Source organism: Lutra lutra, chromosome 8 (assembly GCF_902655055.1).
Source record: "Lutra lutra chromosome 8, mLutLut1.2, whole genome shotgun sequence".
Lineage (NCBI taxonomy): Eukaryota > Metazoa > Chordata > Mammalia > Carnivora > Mustelidae > Lutra > Lutra lutra.
The window spans coordinates 420,896-442,685 of NC_062285.1; the positions used below are offsets into that span (position 1 = coordinate 420,896).

The 21,790-nt window shown below is 58.4% G+C and overlaps 1 protein-coding gene across 5 annotated transcripts in view; it reads right to left on the minus strand.

The window, feature by feature from the left end:
* DIP2C (disco interacting protein 2 homolog C) overlaps positions 1 to 21,790 on the minus strand; it is a 369,149-nt gene that overhangs the window by 81,231 nt on the left and 266,128 nt on the right. For all 5 annotated transcript variants that reach the window (XM_047740625.1, XM_047740622.1, XM_047740620.1 and 2 more), the window contains 8 exons: positions 21,537 to 21,630; positions 21,335 to 21,454; positions 20,050 to 20,164; positions 4,304 to 4,443; positions 3,168 to 3,304; positions 1,846 to 2,054; positions 850 to 964; positions 246 to 447 (listed from right to left, as the gene is read on the minus strand). In XM_047740625.1, coding sequence (XP_047596581.1) covers positions 246 to 447; positions 850 to 964; positions 1,846 to 2,054; positions 3,168 to 3,304; positions 4,304 to 4,443; positions 20,050 to 20,164; positions 21,335 to 21,454; positions 21,537 to 21,630 — 1,132 coding nt within the window. The remainder of the gene's footprint in view (positions 1 to 245; positions 448 to 849; positions 965 to 1,845; positions 2,055 to 3,167; positions 3,305 to 4,303; positions 4,444 to 20,049; positions 20,165 to 21,334; positions 21,455 to 21,536; positions 21,631 to 21,790) is intronic.

The following is a 21,790-nucleotide window of genomic DNA, read 5'->3' on the forward strand; positions in this document are numbered from 1 at the left end:
GCTGCGGGGCTCCCCGGCCAGACCAATGGTCAGCACTTCCTCCGGGAAAGCGGGGGCTCTTTCCCAAAGGCCCCCACCAGCCCGTCGCCCGGCACACCATGCTGTCCTAGCAGGGCCCTTGCTTCGCATCCTGGGTCGGGCAGGGTCACCCCCTGGGCACACGCGGACCAGGAAAGGGACCCCACGGCACCTGCTTCCTGAGAGCCGCTCGGGCTCTGCACCACCCTCCGGCCCGTGAGCCCTACCTGGTTGCTTCTGTCGAGGTTTAGGCAAGTTTGTGACACAGGTATGGGGGCACATCAGGACATTGCAGGGGTGAAGTGAGCCCTCCAGGAAGAGCTGCTTCGTTTCTGACAGGTGGATCCCGCCGAGTGGGGTTTTGGGGAGGGTGTTTGCTGGAACCAAGGCCAGGCAGTAAACCCCAACTTGATGGATGCTGTCAATCGCCTGGAAAGTCGTGGGAGAGGGAAGCACGTGAGCACAGGCACCGCAGACGGACCAAAGCAAACTGCAGACTGAGTGGCTAACTGCACGTGGGATTTGTGGAGCACGGCGCGCCCCGAGAAAGGAACCTGGGCAAGGACATACAACCTCAAGATGAGAAGAAACCCTGTCGCCTGTGATGCCTCCAAGTGAACGGAGGCGGCCAGGTTTGCAGACCCCGGATCCCGACCCCCCCCACCCCGTCTGCTGGTTACTTTCCCAGCAGGAGGTTACGTTTCCCGGTCGATGCCCTTTCTCATGTGGCGGAGGAGGGTCGGGGAGCACAGGGCACCGTTGCCGGGGGCGGCCACAGCCTGATGGCCGGCAGGGACGGAGGCGGGCGGGCCGGCCAGGGGGAGGAGCTACCTGAAGAACCCTGCTCATCCACTGGAAGCTGTCCTCCTCTGTGGAGTCGGGCCTCTGCTCGGCCACAATCACGATCCTCTCGTCGTGCAGGACGGTCACCGAGAACACGGCGATCCTGTGGGCACAGAGAGGGCCGAGTGCGATGGGCACGCGCTGGACACGTGCCGGCAAGGGTGCTTCTGTGGTCAGGGGCGGGCAGCCTCAGATCTGGAGCGGAACCGTGTGGAGAGCGGCCCGCGGTTCCCGCCGCGGCCGCCGTGGCACGGGCTGCCAGGCACCCACCCTGCGGGATGTGCCTGCTGGGCCCCGAGACTGGGGAAGCCCCGCAAGCCACACGTGGGGTTTGCTCCTGTGAGGTCGTATTCCACACGTCAGTGGGAACGTTCCGTTTGGGACGAGCGGGTTTCTGCCCACGTGCCTGTCTCGCTCGGCCGACGCGGCCTTGTGGGCTCTGACCCCAGAGCGCCCCCCCCACCCTAGAACCTGCATCCTGACAAGGAGCATGGGCCCTAACACCCCAGTGTCTACCCCTCTACTCCCGTCGGACTGACAAGTGTAAGTAAGACTCGAAAGCAGTTCAAGATTTCCTTCAAATTAGCCAAACACGCAGCAGCTGACATCCCGAACTTAACACATAGCGTGCAAGCCGGTAGGGTAGGGGCGCGTCAGGGACTCAGTCTCCCCGTACAGTCTGCGGCTCGACGGTTATCTTTCCGTCTTTCTAGATGATCTGCACCCAAACGAATATTTGGCTCTTTTCTTCATGTATTTACTTAAAAAATAGGCTTTTTAAATAAATGTTTTTACTTCACATAGGAAGGAGGTGATGGAAGCTCAGGTCTGGGGCTCGGGATACTCTTATGAAACTGGACTCGCGGAACTATTTGGCGTGTCAGGAGTCACTGCATCCCATCGGCTTAAGGAATTTGTGCATTTTTATATAAAAAGCACCGTGTGTAAACCACTGAGTGCTGAGTTCCCGGAGGGCACACCCACCTTCCCCTGTAGACGAATTTCATGGGCTCCACGGCCAGCGCTGTGGCCACGATGTCGTCAGCATTGTGTCTGCGCCCGCTGACCACCATGAGTCCGTCCATCTTGCCCACCACGAAGACAAGCCCCCCGGGGCCGACGAAGCCCAGCAGGCCCGTCCTGACGAAGGGGTACTCGCCGACAGGGGCCCCTGAGCTTGTCACAGGAAACACCTGTGGACACACGAGCTGTGAGTGGGCGGGGGCTACCGTCCCCTACCCCCGGAGCCAGGCCGACCAGCCATAGTCTGGCAGCGACACCTTGCAGAAAGCACTGTCCCTGTCCCCCGCCCCTACTGTCCCCCTCTGCCCACAGGCAGGCCGCCCACCGGCTTCCTTCCAGGGCTTCCGAACCCAAGAAGTGCTACCAGAGGTCGTGACGATTGTCTAATGAACAGTAATCAGTTCTTCTGTTTTAAATCCACAGCATCAAACTGATAAATGGAAAACTAAAAACGCGTTTTACAAGTTATCAAATGACCCACGTTCATCAGTGTTTCCTTATCAGGACGACATGAGAAAGGAAGCAAATCTCAGGGCACCGAGCCCACACCCGGTCCTCAGAGCCTGTGGGGACGTCGCAGAGCCGGGGGGGCGGGGGTTCTAGGCAAACTCCATCCAGCTTCAGGGACATTTTGGAAACTCCAGTCCACATTCCACCAAGATGCACGCACGAGGCCGCACGTTATGGCATGTTCTCAACTGGAAGAGACGGGTCCCCAGACGCCCCCATCTTCCATGTGTGAGGTCCTCTGCGTGCACCCCTCCAAGGGTAAGGCACCACCTGAGCAGGTGAGAGGTCAGCTCCGGGAGCACGGCGGATGGGCACAGAGGGTACCACGGCCCGCGGGCAAGCGAGGCCCATGTGGACTCGAACCGCGAGCCACACATGCTGGCAGACATCGCGTACACGCACACACCAGGTCCTGCCACGTGTGTGTGTTCACACCTGGCCATGGCAGGGAGGCCGTGGGGGCCCCGGTGAGCCCAGGATGGGTGTGCCTGGCCCCCGACCCGCAGTGTCTTCGCAGCACTTAGTAAACGGGCAAACCCGGGAACAGCGATATATGCGGAAGACCCTTTGCAAAGACGATTCTCGTCTTTTTCCAACGTTGGCTACAAAGTGACAAATGCTGAGAAGTCAAATTTACTGAAAATTATGTAACTGGCAGCAAAAAGCGAGACCATTTTAGTTACAACGAACACGTTCCATCAAGACACTGCCAGCTTCTCGTTCACGTCTGCGCACCCTGCAGGGCCCCCTGGAAGGAGCCCCCACGAACGTACCTCGAAGGTGTTCTTGGTCATGCCTGAGAGGCCGTAGTAGGACGTGCCCGTCGCGATGGCGCATACGCAGAGCTCCCCGATCTCATCCGTTCTACAGAGCTGAGGGATTCCGTCCGGCTTCACGGCACACATAATGGCTGAAAGCAAGACCGGACGCACAGGTCATGTTAGAGTGAGGGACAGAGAGCGAGGGACACAGACGGACAGAGACAGAGGCGAGGGAGACAGAGAGAGGGAATGGGGGGGACAGAGAGAAAGAAACAGGGACTGAGGGATGGGGGGGGACAGAGACCGAGAGAGACGGTGTGGGGAGACACAGGCACAGAGAGACGGCGACAGACTGAGGATAAGTGATGGCAGGGGAACAGAGACAGCATCTGGAACACGGGTGGGTGTATCCAAGTGGGCCGGGCATGCATGTTCCCTGCAGCACGTCCTAAATTTTCCCATAATAGAAGAATGTCCAGTCCTGTTGCTGTGACGTCAGTGAATAACTGGACAGGTGAATCACATTTAAGGGGAGTGACTTCCGCTAGCAGACATGGAGGACGCGTGGAGGACGCCCCGGGTCCCCGGCTGCCCATGGCGCTTCTGTACTGCACATGCCCCATGCTCCCAGCACAGAGCTCGAGTCCGTCCGGGCCCGAAGCCAGCGTTCCAGGAGGTGGGTTGTGCGTCCAGCAACAGCTGACACCGCCCTGACCCGCTCACAGGTGCGTCTGTGGAGCAGGTCCACGACTCTTAGAAACAGGCTCTTCCGCTACGAGCGAGCGCGGCTGCTCCCCCAGGGCCCCCCAGCAGGGCTCTCACACCATCTGTTGCTAGGCTGGGTGCTGGCCTGGCCCAGCACGTGGGGAGGGCTGTGGGGGGCAGCGGGGCCCAAGGCACCCCCGGGGAGGACGACAATGAGGTCCCAGCGTGAGGGGGGCAGAGAAGCCCTCCCATGTTCCCTGAGGCCGCTTTATCACAGACTTTAACGACTCACAGCTGGAATGTAAGTGTCGCGTCCACATTCACGGTGGAGGGGCCCGGGGACGCCAGGTATGAAGGCCGGGGCCCACAGACAAGCCCAGCAGCCACAGCCAGGGTTCCCACCTCAGCACCCCAGGCTGTCTGCAGCCCGGGCCCACACTCACCACCAGGCATCACGAGGCCGACGTCCTGCACGGTGAGCACAGACAGCTTCTCCTCCGAGTCCACGCGGATGACGCCGTAGGTCAGCCCGTGCATGGAGAGGACGCCCCGGCCCGGGGGCTGGTTGCTGTCGTCCGTGGGCCTAGAAGAACAGTTCTGTCTGAGCGTGTGGAAGCCAACAGGCCACACAAGGACACGCGGCGAGGCTGCCAGCCACGATGGGGTCCCACGGACTCCCGAGTGCAGACTGGATGTCGCGCTGCCCCCACGGTCTAGCTCGCCAGGGAACGCTTCTGCTACGGCCACAGGATGTCACTACCCCTACCTCTGGGTTTCCAGAACAGTTTAAAAACACCTTAGTGGCGTGAAGACCTGCGGTTAGAAAGGAACACTGCCTGACTCCTCCCCCCACTGTCTGGGCCAGATCCTCCAGGGTGGGAAGTGGCTAGCGGGAGAACGGGTCTCGGAGAAGAGACGGCAGCAGGGTGCAGAGCCGGTGGAGGTTCCCACTGCTCCTGCCGCGAGTCAGATGTACGCCATATGGATGCACACTGTGGGCCAGAATCTGGAATGAGAGTCCTACTACGTGCCGGACGACAAGTTCTTGGGGAAGGTTCTGGCTGAGAGGCTTTCTGCAGGGTGGCGGAGGCCCAGGGGAAGAAGTAGCGTCACTGCCTCTGTCTCCTACAGGGCCCACGAGCCCCACACGTCCACTCACTCCGCGCCAGCCCCTCCCATCCCTCCGGGACCCAGACCTCTCCCACCTGGGCCTTCTGCCCCTGCTCCTGCCTCCCTCCCTGCAGGGTTCTAGCAACAGCAGCAAACCCGTGGGTTCCTCTCAGTGCCCTCCGGGGCCGCTCACATGCACAAGGACTCCATGAAGCACACACCCCAACTCCCACCTGCACGGCACGCGCCTGGCCCATCAGTCGCAGCCTCCTGAGGGCAAGTGGGTCTCCCTCTGTCCACTGCTGTACCTTTCCTCCAGAGAGGCATTCCGTCGACTACGGAGTCGTGAAAGATTTCCAAGGTCACAGATTTTATCCCTGTAGCTAAAGACCCTTGCCTGTGAGCTGTGAGCTAAGTGAGAGAGCGATTTGGGTGAGCACCAGCCTGTCGCTGTAACGACGCACTTGCACAACACTGCTTTAGGATCTAAAAGCTGGAGGACAAACAGAAGTTTGCTGTTTGACTTTAAAACAGTACTGGGATTTGTAATGAACCTAAAAATATAAATAAGGAAATGTAAAAGTTAAACTGTGCAGAAGGAAGTCTTATTTGAATCAAGAAACTGGTGTGTTTAAAAAAGGAGCCTACACCGTAAGTCAAAAATTTCGCAAAAAAAAAAATAAATAAATAAAAAGGAAGCATAAGAGAGTCTGGAAACTGAACCATTCTATCCGCTAAGCATCAAGGACAAGGAACTAAGCAGACACAGAAGAAAACTCTGCCTAAGCTAGAAGGTCCCCGGGCAGCCACCTGGAAAAGAGCCCCGGACACTGGAGCCTAAACCGCTCTCTAAAGCGAGAGGAGGAGCCCCGCAGGAACCCTGTGCTGCCAGGACTCCTGACCCCGTGTTTCTGTCCTCGGCAGAATGCGACGTGACAGTCAGGAACCAGAAGGCTCGGTACCCGCTGTGGGTTGTGTCCCCAAAACCTATGGCCAGGCCTGGTCCCAGGACAGTGACCGTGACCTTATTAGTAGGAAAGAGAGTTTTTGCAGAGGCTGTTGGTTGAGACAAGGTCCTACGGGATGGACTGGGCACAATCCAATGACTACTGTCCTCAGGGAGCAGGAGACACAGATGATGTGTGACACGGTGGCCACGGGGCGCTGCACCTCCAGCGACGGAGCCACCGACAGGGCACCAGCAGTGGGAGGACCTGGTGCAGATGCTCTGCCAGAGCCTCTGGGAGCCCCCGCCCAGCAGATGCCCCAAGACCCAAGACAACAGTGTCCCCATTTCCACGCCCCCAGCACAAGGCACTTACGAGAGCCCTGGACACGGACACAGCACACAACAGGGCTCAAAGGTGTGCGTACTCAGTTGCAGGAGGCACAGAAGCAGAATGCAGGAGCAGCCGGGAGCAAGGGGTCGGTGGCGACTGAGACCAGCCGACCGCAAGTGCTGGGAGCGACAGGCTCCCGTAAGAGTCACGGGTGCACGTTCTGTCCTCGTGGTGACGGCACCTGCTTCCCTACATTCCAGAACAGCAAGCGGGAAGCGAGACTCAGGGCGGCCCAACTTTGGACTGCATTTGCTGTGAGGATCCTCCGTCGCGTTTACAAACCGATACCACAGAAACAAGGACTCCCGTCGCATTACTCCGACCTGCTGCTTTGCACTCGCATCTAACGGAGTCCCTTGTGGATCACGAAAACTCCGAGCCCGGACTCTCTCCTCTGCAGACAAAGGACACTTAAACAGTTTGGAAGAGAAGCACGTGAGTCCCTGGGACACGGTCCTGGGCTCACTGGCCACCCCGCCAACAAGGTCCCCCAGTCCAGGTGGCAGCGTTCCTGCTCCACAAGCAGCCCAGCCCCTGCCGCCCGAGCTCCACGCGGCCCCCGCCTCTCCGTGTCCAGTGCCCCGAGCATTCCGCACACATGGGCTCAGCACGGTGTACGCCCGCCTACGCCACCCTCCACCGTACAGACCAGGAACCGAGGCACGGGTATGTGAACCCGGTCGTCTGCGTCCCTGGGGGGCTCAGAGGGACCCAGACCGACAGCACAGCCCGTGTCCCGACGCAGACACCAGCCCGTCCCCTCTCCCCACAGCCTCTCACCTCTGGCTGCAGACACCAGCCTCCTCAGTCCACAGCACACTCTCCTTTTGGGGAAACTTCAGAACCAATGCTATGTGTGAAACACGAGGACGGTGTCCCCGTGGACGCGTGAGGCTCCAGAAGTCCCAGCAAGAGCTCCTGTGTGTGCTCAGCTCACCCCGCACCCCCGCCTCCGGGCAGCCACCACCAGAGAGCCCCCGGCACTTCCACACGCACTACAACATGGGCCGCACAAACATGTCTGTACCCAGAGAATGGCGGCTCCCCGACAAGCACGTTCGTCTCGTCCTGCTGTCCCACCCAGCAGAGCTTGCGGGGCCTCCCGTGTGTGCGTGTGTGACACCTGGGGGACACAGAGCACGCCCGTCGACCGCCCTGTCCTCGCTGCGGGCGGTGTGCGGTGACACGGATGCGCGATCGCCCATCTTATTCCACTGCTATGTAATCAGCAATGCTGCTGCAGGCTCCCTCTAGAGAAGCAGCTACGTTTACAACATGAACGACTCCTGAGCAACTGCCCGGACATGCCTGTTCCCATGAGGAATATCGCCTTCTGATTTACACGTGCACGTGGCGCGGTCCCATGCCAGACGCGGCTGAAGCACTCCACGTACCAGGGATGCTCCCAGCAGCCCCGGGAGGGAGGCCAGACCAGTCTCACTGCTCACGAGCAGAGAGAACAGGGTGGGGCGGCCCCCAGGCCCAACTGAGGGGCAGACCCAGGCGTCAAGCTCAATCCGGCCTCCAACCCCGTGCATCTGGCCGAGGGGAAGGCCACCTCCTGGCAGTCCTGCCTCCACACACCCAGACTGACACTGTCCTCAACCCTAAGACTGCTCCCGGCTTGCTGGGTCCAAGCCATTTGTAGCCGCTGGCTGGGTCTGTGTCCCCACGATTCTTAAGCACGCCAGCCTGTCTTTCTCTCCATTAACACCTTCCTGGGAAATTAAAAGTCCCAGTAGATTAAACCAGGTGAAAGTAAGAACGTGACCCTGTGAGCAGAATTCCCAGAGATTTCAAAAAGCTGTGTTTCATGATCAGACCTGGGAAGCTGAGCCAGGGTCGGGGGAGCCTGGCCCTCCTGTCAGCCTCCAGGTTCAAGGCTGCGACGGAGCAGCGTGTTGACGGACAGCTCCGGTGTCACGGGAGCAGGAACACCCCGGCGATTCTCTGGGCGCACAGACAGAGTCTTCGTGCTCAGGAATATGCAGGAAGGTAATACGCAGCTGTGTGTGGCTCATCCTGCAGTGACGGGCAAATTGCAGGACGGCCCAAGTTAACACACGGAAGACAGAGGTGCCCACCAGCCCGGCCGCGGGAACGCTCCGGAAGACCAGGGGCTTCGCCGGGACAGCACGCACACCTGCCACTTACATGTCGTGTGTGTCCCACCTGGATAAATGCTAGACAACAGGGGCGCCTGGGTGGCTCAGTGGGTTAAAGCCTCTGCCTTCAGCTTAGGTCATGATCTCAGGGTCCTGGGATCGAGCCCCGCATCGGGCTCTCTGCTCAGCGGGGAGCCTGCATCCCTTCCTCTCTCTCCACCTGCCTCTCTGCCAACTCGTGATCTCTGTCTGTCAAATAAATAAATAAAGTCTTTAAAAAAAAAACAAAAACGCTAGACAACCCTCAGGTGGTCACGCTCTGTGACACCTGAGACGTATGTCCTCGAAGTCTCCATGAACACACCTGCACTTTGTCACCCCCAGCCGCACTCACAGCCACACCAAGGGGGAAGAAACGCAGTGACGGAAGGGACGATCTCCCCTCCCGGGGTTTATGGAGAAGCGGCCCCCACATCTCCAAGGCTTCAGCCCCACGGCGTCTTCCTGAAGTTTCTGCGAGCACAACTGCGAAGATCCTTCCCTGGGTCCCTCAGGCAGAGGCAACCTCCAGTTCCGGAAACGGTCGACTCAGGAAGACCCAGAGAGCAAAGGGAGCAAAGCCTAAGGAAAGAGCCGCTCCTCTGCCGACACCAGGACTTGCTACAACATTTCCACATTCGTGGCCCGATGCCACAGAACGCACACGCCCAAGCACACACAATGTCACCGCAGTAACACTGACGGCAGCCCGACGCCCGAGTTCTACCCCGAGTCATGCAGAAGCTCTACGTGTACAGACTCCCGTGCTGTTCACGTGGCCCTGTGATGTGGCATGGCAGTCACGCCCCCCATGAACACGGACTCTGAGGCTGAAGGGAGGCATTGTGCCACATTACAAAGCCAGCAAGAGGAAAAGCAAAAGGAGGAAATGCCAGAACGGTGATCTGCGCCAGCAGACTTTGAAATCCACTGGGAACTGTGCTGGGCTCACTGGACACAGAGCATACGGAGCCATCAGTGCACACGCGTGGGGTGCACGCACAGGCTGGACACACGGGTGCACACACGGATGCACGCACGGGCTGGATGCACAGAACGCACACACGGGCATCAGAGCGCCTCCTGGAACGCAGCTCCCTGCGGAAGATGCTTCTATGCTGTGGGCCATCTGCGTGTGTCAGCGAGGGACCGCCTTCTGGCCGCTGACCAGTGAGGTCCTCCTTTGTGGACAGAGGGCGTCCCTCGTGGGGGAGCGGCCCTGTTGCGCAGGTCTGGCCCTGCCGTCCGCAGCCGAAGTCCTTCTGCAGACGCGTGAGCGGACTTACTGCGGCCGCCGCCCCGAGAAAATAACAGCGGCAGGTGGAAATGCCCTGTGAAGGGTGTGGAGCCATGGACACTGTGTACTTGTTTTAACAGAAATAACATTTTCAGGGAACACTCTGGGAACGCGGATTTTAGGAGAAATCCAGTCAAATCCATGCCCATGTGCTCCCCCTTCAGTGCTCAGCGTGAGAGCCTCTGCACAGCACAGCGGACACCCACATGGAAGGCTCATGACAGGGAAAGACCCAGGATCGACACGGCGCCCCTCCGAGCAATGAGGTATTTTCTTCCCCTTTCTCTGGCGAGAGCAAGAACCACTTATTAAAAAGCACCTGCTTGAAGAGGTCTATAACGTGACAAGGGGCCGTTCTCTCCGCCACTGTCACACCCACCCACCGCAGTCTGTGGCTTCCAGGTTCTTTCTTGCTAGAGAGACTGGTCAGAGACACTTCCTCCTCTCAGCCAGGCACTGGACCTACCGCATAAGCTTTGTGCGAGCTGAGCTCTCCCCCGGGCTCCTTGGCCGTGTCTCCGGGCAGGCGCCGGGCACGCGCCGGCAAGGAACCGGCCCCGGTCTCTGTGTGTAGGACAGATACCTGGACTGCAGCGGGCGCCGGTCACCATCCAACCGAACACAAAACAGGGCGGGACGCGCTCCTGCGGGTGAGCGGGGCAGACGGCCCGCACGGGGCACTCTGGTCTCTTGGCTCTTCCATACTCTGAGTCACGCCATATCGCCGGTTAGGGATGGGGAGTCTCATGGCCAACTTCCTTCTACTCAAAGGAGTTCTAAAACTGGACCTGAGTTCAAAACTGCCGGATTAAAGTCCCCGACAATGTATTTAATCTTGTGTTACAAAAATAAGATCATGGATCTCCACGGTTGCCTTTCTTGGGGCAGTCAAAGCCGTTTCTGAAAATCCCACTGCAATTCATAGGCTCCTCAGCTATCCTGGCTGGTGTGCCTCGGGCGGAGCGGTCCGAGTCGGACTCCAGACGTGCATCCGGCTGCCGGGTCCTTCCCTCAGGTCTTCCCGTCTCTCTAATGTCCGGGGGGACGTTTTCAACATGCAAAATGATTCGGGTGGCAAAGGGGCATCTCTGGTCTCCTCTGGAATCGCCAATTTAATTACTGCTTTACATAATTATTAGCTTTCACTGCGAATGCATCAAGGTACCTTGTGGTTAAAGAGCCGCAGAACATTTCCTTGGTTCAAACAACACTACCACAACATAGCTTTAAAAAGTGAGTTCTTGGGGCACCTGGGTGGCTTAGGGGGTTACGCCTCTGCCTTCGGCTCAGGTCATGATCTCACGGTCCTGGGATTGAGCCCCGCATCGGGCTCTCGGCTCAGCAGGGAGCCTGCTTCCTCCCCTCTCTCTGCCTGCCTCTCTGCCTGCTTGTGATCTCTCTCTGTCCAATAAATAAATAAAATCTTTTTTTTTTTTTTAAGTGGGTTCTTTCCTCTGCATCCTAGACGTGGAAACAGAACCAGACAGCAAATCCCAGGAATACACAGGACCAGAAGATCATTCTCTGGTTTCCATTTTACAATTTGTCCTTTGAAAACAATTTCACAGATGCGTTTACACATCTGTGTATTTCTCCAATATACTTAGTTTTCTCCAATATACTTAGTTTTTCTAAGTATTTCTCCATATATTTCTCCAATATATTTGGAGAATATTTCTCCAATATACTTAGTTTTACAAATAACCCTCAAAGAAAAAGGAAACACACAACATAGATCTGGATGGTGATAGCTTAAAAGGAAAGACAATTAAATACCGTGGCAACATGAGGTTGGAGAGGAAGCCAGGGCTCCAGCTGCTGTCCCCAGACAACGGCCAGAGTCTAGGGCTGGCTCTCGGGACCAGCTCCGCACATTGCCTGTGTTTCAGGTGGGACGTCCGAGAATCTCGCTGAAAACTCAGGGCCCCAGAACCTTCCAACGCACTCACTGTGGTGTTGGTGACAGGTGTTCTCCTGCTAACCGGAGGAGGGACGTCAGGACAATGAACAGCCACAGTCACCAGCCTGTGACGTCCAGCTCTCTGCTCTGCACAGGCCAGTTCAGAACGGCCAGAAGGGCTGACAGATGTGCCCAGCTGTCCTGGCACAGCGCAGGCCCACGGGCGCCTGGCGGTTCTTCCACAGACACGCGGCTGGCTGGTCCACATACGCGTCTCACAGAAGGAAACCACAGACTAAAAGCCCCACCGGTGTGACTAACGGGACACATGTCCAGTGTCATCTTCAGTGCTGACCACATGCAGTAACTGGGTTTTTTGTCCCTAAAAGCTGAGCGGGCCATCAGCGGCTCTGAGCGGCTTGCCCAAGTCCAGTCTCTTCTTCGTTTCCCAGCTCAGCTGTCCTGGGAGGGTTACTAAGCCCAGGACGAGAGAAGAAAGGAGAATGTCAGTCCTCAAACCCACCTGAATGAGGGGTCATCAGAGCTCCCTTGAAGGGGGCCGGCTTTTCTTTCCAACAAAATCAGGCGACCTAGCAGCCAGACACTTTTTTCTTTGTAAATCAGCCAACAAACAGAAACAGACTGAGGCTGTAGCCGCTCCCACGCTGGGCTCGGAGAAGAGGCGCAACTGAGCGCCCATTCTGTTGTCGCCCTGGGACCACAGGGCTGTGGACCGGTCATCCTGGACCCCTGCTCAGAGCAGCTTGAGAGGGACGAAGAAGGTGGCCTCGCCTCTAAGCCAGCTTCTGCTGTGCACATACGGACATCTCCAAGTGTCCCTGTGCTTGGGGAAGAAATCAGTCAGTGTGAAGCTGCGTGTGGGCTTGTTCGTGAAACAAGAGTCTGTCCCAACATCTGCGTGGATGGTCTTTCATGTCCAATGCCGGCAACGGGGGCTTCCTTAATCACAGAGAGGGACGTGCTCATAAAATTCAAGAGAATGCTGTTTCTGTCCTGTTTGAAAATAACTCACATATGACTGGTCAGCGAAGGAAGCAGGTTCTGCACATGAGCACTCCCTCCTCTCCGGACTGACCACCAGTCCTCGTCACCCACACTCACCCCGAAACAGGGCTCACGGTGGTGGCTTCATCGGTGGGGCTGCTGGTGTGCAGTGGTATCTCACGTGGACGGGGACGGCCACCAGACTGCGGAACGGCACCCAGCAAGGGACCGGATGGGAGACAGCCGCTGCACCCAGAGGCCTGTCTTGATTTGGGTCATGCCATCATTCCTAATTCTACTGAGAATGCTACGACTGTACCTCGTGCTCCTTCCCCTTCCTGTCCCAATCTACCTGTGAGTGTGGGAGATGATGCCCATCGCGGAACACGCGGGCTCTGAGGAAACGTCCCAGCCAACGGGGTGTGAGCCCCGGGCGGGGCTCTGGGAGACACTTGCTCAGAGCCTGGCAGGGCCGAGGGCACTACCTGTGCTCACGTCTCTGTTCTCAGGAACTCCTGACCGTCCACTGCCTCCTACACAGCGACTTACATCCTGGGGTATGTAAGGATCTCCCACCCCTGCTCTGGGGTCCTGAGCTGCCCTCTCCGCACCCATGTTAGTACATCCGTGTGGATGCACGCAGGCTGCTGCCCAAGACCTCCCTGTACTCCCTCCACCCATTATCTCGGGACCCACCCTGGGGTCGGGAAGGGGACGCGCAGTTGGCAGTAAGAACACGGCCCTCTTGCTGCTGCTGTCTCGGTGGACGACCAGAACATGACACCAAACCCTAGGCTCGGAGCGGCACCGGGATTGCTGTGTGCGGTGCCAGCCGGCCGACTGGCGCACACACGACTCCCTGGGGCACCACGAGCTAGAAACCCGCCGTGCTGCTCTCACCAGGACGCCCGTGAGCAGGACCTGCACGTACTGGGCATCTGTCTCTCACGGCTCTATTTACAAAGTACACATGGGGCTGGGACGGACAAACCACGGAGACACCAGAAAGTTCCAGAGCACATGAGAAGGTGTGAACCTGAAGGAGGGCGACGAGCCCGGAGGACCACAGTCAGGACGCCGGCAAAGGCAGGCTGTGCAGAGGGAGGGAGAGAGCATGGCTAGACCTCGGAGCCCCCAGCACCCTGCAGGCCAGCTGCCACTGAGGGGCCGGGCAGTAGGGAGCCAGGGCAGCCAGAGGGTTGGGCCGTGCGTCCACAGGTTCCTCTGAAGGAACGTGGGGCACACATTGCCCAGGCAGGGTGCACTGAAATCCAGTTCTGCTCTGCCTGCCACCCTCCTTCCCACAGTAGAGCGGCCAGAATCACAACACGGACATCAGTGTCCAGTCTCTGCACAGTCCTGCATCTAACCGAAGTCTTGGTGGGTGGGGAGACGCGATGCAGCCTGCACTGGGGCATAAGGGCTCAGACTGCTGGGCCAAGGGCTGACGGCTAGGGTGGGGGACCTGGGGGTGTGCACACGTGTTAGCAGACCTGGGGGTTCACATCGGGGACCAGGGGGTGTGAGCACAGGTGTTAGCAGACCTGTGTGTTCACACTGGGGAGTAGGGTATGTGCACACGTGTTAGAAGACATGTGTGTGGGGAGCCTGGGTGGCTCAGTGGGTTAAAGCCGCTGCCTTCGGCTCAGGTCATAATCCCAGGGTTCTGGGATCGAGCCCCACATCGGGCTCTCTGCTCAGCAGGGAGCCTGCTTCCCTTCCTTTCTCTCTGCCTGCCTCTCTGCCTACTTGTGATCTGTCTGTCAAATAAATAAATAAAATCTTAAAAAAAAAAAAAAAAAAGAAGACATGTGTGTTCACATTGGGGACTGGGGTGTGTTCACACCAGGGACCGGGGTGTGTGCACACACGTATTAGCAGACCTGCGTGTTCACATCGGGGACCGGGGTGTGTTCACATTGGGGACCGGGGTGTGTGCACACACATGTAAGCAGACACGTGTCTTCACATCAGGGACTGGGGTGTCTGCACACGTGTGAGCAGACACACGTGTTCACAATGGGGACCAGCGAGTGTGCACACATACTGTTCACATCTTTTCTTGGCAGGGGGAAAAATTGAGTGTCTCAGAGACCGGTCCACAGGGACGTGGCAGAGTCAGTCGCTGAAAAGACCTGCCTTTCCTGGTGCACAAGGTGGCCCTGAGATCACGATGACACTCTGAAGCGCCCCTGAATCTTACCGCTGCAGGCAGACAACACACGGGGTGACACCATAGCATCGGGGGACCTGCCGGTGGCCCCTCTCACAGCGCAGCCTGGACTGTGTCCACGGGACCCACAGATTCTCTCCCGGAGGGAACGGCGAGGACACAGTTTGTGACTCCATCACCCCAAGGCCCCCGGGGGCACGAGCCACCACACAGCTTCTCAGCACGTGGGGCCCGTCTGCGGCTTCGGGCCCAGATGTCACGGTTTCTCGCCCGTGTGAACCAGGGCTGAGCAGAGCGCTGTGCTCCGGAGCCGCTCCGGGTGCGAGCGCGCCATCAGAGGCTGTGTTTCCCCGGGACCCAGGGTGTCTCCGGGACACGAAGGCTCAGCCAAGACCACGCGGGCACAGTCCCAAACGACTGGCTCCAAGAAACACAGCACGATTTCCAACGCCACCTGCGGCCTGAGCCGTTGTTTCAGGCGTCTCTGCGGGGTTTTTGTCCAGATTTTGAAAATATCCTTCTACTTCAGTTTTGGTCACAGATACGGACGGGTGTGAAACCGAGAAGGACGGTGCGAACGGTGCAGACACATTTATGTGCTTGTGAAACCATAATGTTTAACGGCCCTCTGCTGCCTATAATGATCTTTTCCAAAATTATTTTTGTTTGGCTATAACCAATATGTCAGTAGCAAAACACAAATACCTTAGCGTTAAAACTAGACCTCTTCCCCTGTGTATCTTACGGCCCCTCGCTTTACGCTGGAGCAAGGTGGCAGGGTTCACGCTGCACTGTCCACAGGAGCAACCGTGAGGCCCGGGGCCAGCACACCATCGTCGAGAGTCTGCAGGACACACCGGGCCATCCCCACAGAGCCATCCCCAAGTACCGGGCTCGTATCTCTACTCTGAAATACGCAGCCCAAATGTCACAGCAAAACGAGTAGACACATTTAAACTGTCATAGCTTCAGCAAGGACAGGACGGCACAGACGATGTCCGGCTCAGCTGTCCCTCTGGAGCAACCTTGCTCCCCTGCCGGAGGCCAACACATGAGCCACCACTGACCCACGTGAGGCGGGGATGGGGTTCCACCTGTGGCAAGTGGGTCCCAGCAACAGTCTCCACTGTCCCTCTCACACATGTGCCATGCGTGGCTAACGCACATGCCCGGTTCTCAAGCACTGCGCGGGCGGCAGGTCTGCGGAGAGACCCGGGAGGTGCCAGCGAACCTGGGACTCTCTGGGAGAAGACGGTGTCTTCATTTAGAGAAAGAGCTCAGGGCGAGCCACCAGACGGAGACCGCTTTATACCAAAGTCTGTAAATAAATGAGGATTACAGACTCCACGTCAGGTAAACCAAGAGTTTCTTCTGTTACTGACGCACCTTTTGGTTGTAGGGAATTTCTCTGAAGGAGTGACGGACGTGACATCGCTCCGACAGTCAACAGTGGTTGAGGAAAGAGCGAGGCTCCCTGTGCACAGAGCTGGGAGCTCACGCAGACGTGGCTCATGCACTGCCTTTTCAGCGAAGGGCCACGGGGCCTGGAACATTCACTGGGCTTGCTGTCAGCAGCGCTGTGGCCGGCACACATGAATAGGCAGGCACGGCGGTGGGCCAACGAAACCTCAGTACGGGCGTGGGCCATCGGCTTCCTGTGACTCCGGGACATGCGCTCCTCTCCCTCCACTTGGGAACAGCACATGGCGAAATCTTTCATGGCCTGAGACGGGCGGTCTGCCCTCCCAGGCCCCCACGCAGGTCCTGCCTTGCTCACAGTTACATGCCCAGCAGACAGACACCCACGGCCACCTGTCGGGCTGACGAGAGAAGGGCCAGGAAGCGGGAGGAGGAGAACGGAGGCAGTGCCCTGGCTGCCTCCTCCGCAGGCACTCGGACCCCACTGCGTCTGAGCCCCCAGGCTGTGCACGCGGGCCTGACGCAGGCTCCCGGGGGGAGGACGCGTGTGGGGTGAACCAAAGGTCCTACAGAGAAGGGGACAGAGCTGCTCTACTGTGCCCTGGCCTCCCTCCAGGCCCTAGCCACACAGAACTATTTTTACCAAAAGCTGGAAATAGGATTTCTTCTGCCGACACATGCCCTCTCTGGTCACCCTGTTTTCTGGAAACTGTGTGCTCAGGAAGGGGTTCTCCAATGTGGGCAGCCCTGCCTCCAGGCAGCCTCTCCAGACTGACGGGGAGAGAGAACACACGGGGGGCCCTGGGAGGGCAGAGGAGCCAAAGCTGCCATCATGTCAACCCTGTTCACAGTCCTCACGGGGAGCATCTGGCAGCTTGGGGCGAGGCCGGGCCATAGCAGAGACTTCCGCCGCCTGGACATGCTGGCGGCCACGGGTCCCGCGCTCTTGAGAGCCGACGTGAGTCCCAGCTGGCTGAGACCCTCCCATGTGACAGTCACACTGTAAAACCCACGGGCAACAGCTGCGCGGCTATGTCGCGATGGCAGCGTGTGCTCCCAATGGGTCCCATCCCTCCTCTACGCAGACCGGAGAACGCGACTATGCACCCATGGGGATGGGGCCCGGTGCGCCCCTCGCAGGAAGTGACAGCCCCACAGCACGTGCTGAGTCTCGGGGTACTTCCATGTTCCTATCTCGCTACTTTCTTCCCACGGACACTCCAAATCCACAGGAATCACGAGAGCAGCCTGTCTCCAGATGCCGTGGCTCCCGAGGACGCTCGCGGGACCGCGGCTGGGACTGACGAGCCTGAGAAGGACCAGCGACCTCACACAGCGCCAGTGAAGGGAACGCACACCGCTCTTGAGGGCTAGGAAATGCCTGCAGTAAGGCGAGTTTGGGGTAGAAACGGACTGGACTCCCCAGCCACACGTCCCCAGTTTTAACCCCTGGACTGTGAATGACAGTCCAGGAAACAACGTGCCAACCTTCCGCGAGCTACAGGAGATCCTGCGAGGAGAGCACGGCAGGATCCTGCCAAGGCCTCAACCTCACGTTTCACCGCGGGCAGGGTCAGGTCAACCTGCGGCCCACGCCAGCCACCTCCCACCATGGTGTGGTCCAGGACGCAGGGCTCGCAGGGGCTCCTCTGTTTCCGTGGCCCTGTCCTGGCTCCTGGCTCCTCTACCAGCTACCCGGGAAATCACAGACAAGACCTCAAGGGGGCGGGGTCAGATCTGAGAGGAGCTGGCGGGTCTGCAGACAGGAGCCAGCCAGTTCAAAGCCAGGCCGGCTGGCGGACTCCTGTCCCTACAAGCACAACCACTCCCACCTGCTCAGAGGGCGGCCAACCCATCCACTGTGTCCAGGTGTCCACAAGCTGCGGTGAGGGAAGGATGAGGGACTCTGAAACCACCCCGCCGGCCAGTCAGGGGGCAGACTCAGCCACGGCAGGTCTGTGCAAGGGTTGTGCAAGAATGTGTAGGAATACGCGGAGGTGTGTGAAGACCATGGAGACAAGTAGGGAGCACAGGGATACGTGGGGACATGGACATATAGGGGTATACACGGACATGTGAGTAGCATGAGTACACATTGGGACACGTAGGGTTGTGTCGGGAGCACGGGGGATCAGGAATGTGCACGGAGCACTGGGGCGCGTGGGGATGCGTGGAGAAACACGGGGATCCATGAAGACACATGGGGACATGTGGGGGATGCGTGGGGAGCATGGAGGCATGAGGATGTGCGGGGAGCATGGGGGCACATGGGGGCGCGGGGACGCATGGGGATGCATGGGGAGCCTGGGGCGCGTGGGGATGTGCGTGGCCATTGATTGCAGGGGAACTGCGCTGGAAGCAACTAAACATGAGCCCAGGAAATAGTGCTTAATTTGCCTATTTTTGGTACTAAGTTTTTAATCTTCTTAAAAATTTTAATGATTTTTTGACATTTTTAGAGAAACAATGACAGGCCCTTCGCTGAGTCCTCCCTGTGCCAGTCTGGTCTGGCCTGATCTCACGCACAGGGAACAGCTATCTAGAAGAGCACGTGACCCCACGGTCTGACACAGCTGGAGTGTCCACGAGTCTCAGTCCCTCACCTTGTGACTTACCTGCAGCAACGGATGCCATGTCACACAGTGGCACAACACTAACGCTTTCAGGCGGAGGCCATGGAGAGGGGACCCTGCAGCCGGGAGGCCACAGCCAGGACGCGGTGGCAGGGACCCTGTGGCCAGGCTGCACCCAGATAGCTGACTGCTGGTCTCAGAGGAGCCCAGTGCTAGCCCGTCCCTGGCGCAGTCCCCAGCATCCCATCCGAAGCCAGACTTCAACTGACACCTTTTTAACAACGAAGGCTGGATTCCGGTTCCTGCTGTCCGATTTCCTCATCAGCTTACATTACGTCACGGACTTCTCCTTTCTGGTTCAAGTGAAATTAAAACTTGCTGATCTTCTAAGGCTTTTTGACTTCCCAGCCCCTCAGACAGTCTGGTTAATTTTACACTATCAGCTAAAACCGTCAGAAAACATCTTATTTACAACCTCCCAGTGGGTACTGTTGCGAAGCTTTTCGGTAACAAGGACGGAACTCACATGCACTGTGTGCTGAAAGCTCGAGCACCTGCGCTTACAGTGGGGCACGCAGTGTGTGACGCAGAAGACAACCTTACTAGGGCCGAACCCAGAGATACTGAGAACCAAGTCTGATCCCGAGCTGGAAATACACAGACGGTGCAAACCCTCCCTTCCCACGCCGTGAGGATGTCGGACGGCAGGTGCCAACGGGACAGGCCTTCCCTGTACCTCTCAGCCGGGGAGGGGCCGGCCTCACATGCCCGTAACCGGTGTGCAGGGCGTGGGGCCCGAGATGAGGTGGACTGACACACGACCCAGGGCATGGGCAAAGCAGGCCCCGACCCACGTGCACCCTGCAGCCCCGCGATGGCCGTCCACAACCCAAGAGCTGAGAAAACCAGGGTCTTTCAGAGTTCACGGTGTGGTGGCAAAAGGGGCCTGTCCACGGGCTGGGCTGCCACCTACACTGCACTCACACCAGACAGCACTCCCCAGCCCGCCCCAAATAGCGCCCACCGGGACATCAGCATGGGACATGTGGGTGACGTACCCATGGCGTCCACTTACTAGGGGACAAGGTCTGTCCCCAGAGGGACCCAGGGTTTCTGACTAGTGAATCTGGACCACCCTGAAGAGTCCATTCCCACATGTGCAAGGAAACAAGGCTGCCCTGGACAGGCTGGGTTCGGCCCTCCCCGCCCTTCAGGTGCCCGGCCGTACCTCCGGATGGCCACGGTGAGGGCTTCCGGGGAGCTGGCGCACGGACAGATGACCTCCTGGCGCAGGCCTTTGCTCTGGAAGACGTTGAGGAAGGCGTCACAGGACGAGATGGACCCTGCAGGCAAAGGGAGGATAGTCAGCTGGTGGAAGCCTGGGGTCCACGGAAACCGCTCCACGCCCCGAATGCCCCTGGGTCGGGATGCGGCCAGAGTGCGGAAACACACCTCATTCACACTTACCCCTCACGTCACCGTGAGAGACTGTCCACTCAGCCAACAGAAGCCGAGGGTTACCAACATAACCTCCTTGCGGAAACACCGCGGTGCTGAGCTTGTGGGCCCTCCCTGAGGCTGGCCCTGCCATGCTCCATGTGTGTATGAAGGGCGGAAAACTCCTCCCGGGTCGGTACACCCAGGGAGCTTGGGGTGTCACCACCCGGCGTGCGGCGAGACCACGTCCTAACACGGGGAAGCCGGGTGTCGCGCACGACAGGTGGCTCAAATCACTGTCCTAAAGCAGCTCACGGGTCACAGAGCTCTTCAGGAAGCTTCGGGAAGCTCTTCGGTCACAGAGCTCTTTGAGGAGATCCGCGAGACAAGTCACGCTAAACCACGTGGGCGCGAGTCCCCGTTTGCAAATCAGACTTTCTGAGAAAGTCTGTGCTGCTTGAATCTACGAATGTGCACGCGGCACCGTTTACTGACAGAAACACACGGCCTCCGTCACCCACTTCCCCCGGGCTCACTCGCTCTCGCCCAGACCAAGCTCACTGCGTCTGGCCTCAACCCAGAACGGAACTTCTCAAGGTATGTTCGCGGTGCCTTGGGACTGCGAAATCACTCTACCGAGTGGTGCTTCCTCCAGGATTTGATAATGAAATTCCACTAAAATGATAAATTACTTTCCCAATCAAGAAAATTACTATAGACCATAAAATAGCAATAATTACTACTTCCCGAGTAGTAGCCATGCCAAGGCCAAGGAACCACTTCATTCAACCCTCATAAAATTTTATGACTTAGGTACAAATTTGCTGCTAAAGAAAGAGAAGGGTTAAAATCAGAAAGTCAGGATCTTTCTCTACGGAATCAGGATGTGGAAACACCAGGACTCGAGCCCAGGACCCCGGTTCCCCGCCACCCGCCGCGGCGGCTGGAGGCTCCAGTGGGTCACGTGGGAGGTAGTGAGCGGAAGGCCGCCTCCGAACAAGGCAGCGACGGGACCAGGCAGAGCAGAGAGTGGAGGCGGGACGTGGAACTCAAGGCTCCCTCCAGCTGCCACTTACAGGGATTTGCACCATCGGCCACGATCAGCATCCGCAGGGAAGAGAGGTTGATGTCCCTCTGATCTCTGTGTGCCACCAGCGCCCAGTGCATGTCCCTGGATTTCACACAAGCCACTTTCGCTGTGGGAACAGCGGAGGGAAGGGCGTTAGTCGGCGCGCCGTCAGCCCGGGAACCGCGGACTCGAGGGCCCAGGAGACGTACCTTTGTACTGGCAGACCTTCTGAATCCAGGACAGTGGGTTCACCTTCATCAGCGAGTACGGGATGCTGATGACGTGCATCATGTTCATGACACTCTGGAAGCAACACAGGGGACAACTGCCAGACGCTCGGGGGAGAGGCACCCCACCCGCCAGGCCAGGCCCTGTCACGAGCTCGCCCCTGCTCCACGCGGGGACCGAGAGCACCCTCTGCCGTGTGAGACGCAGAGGGGAGTGTGTGCGTCTAGCAGCAGAC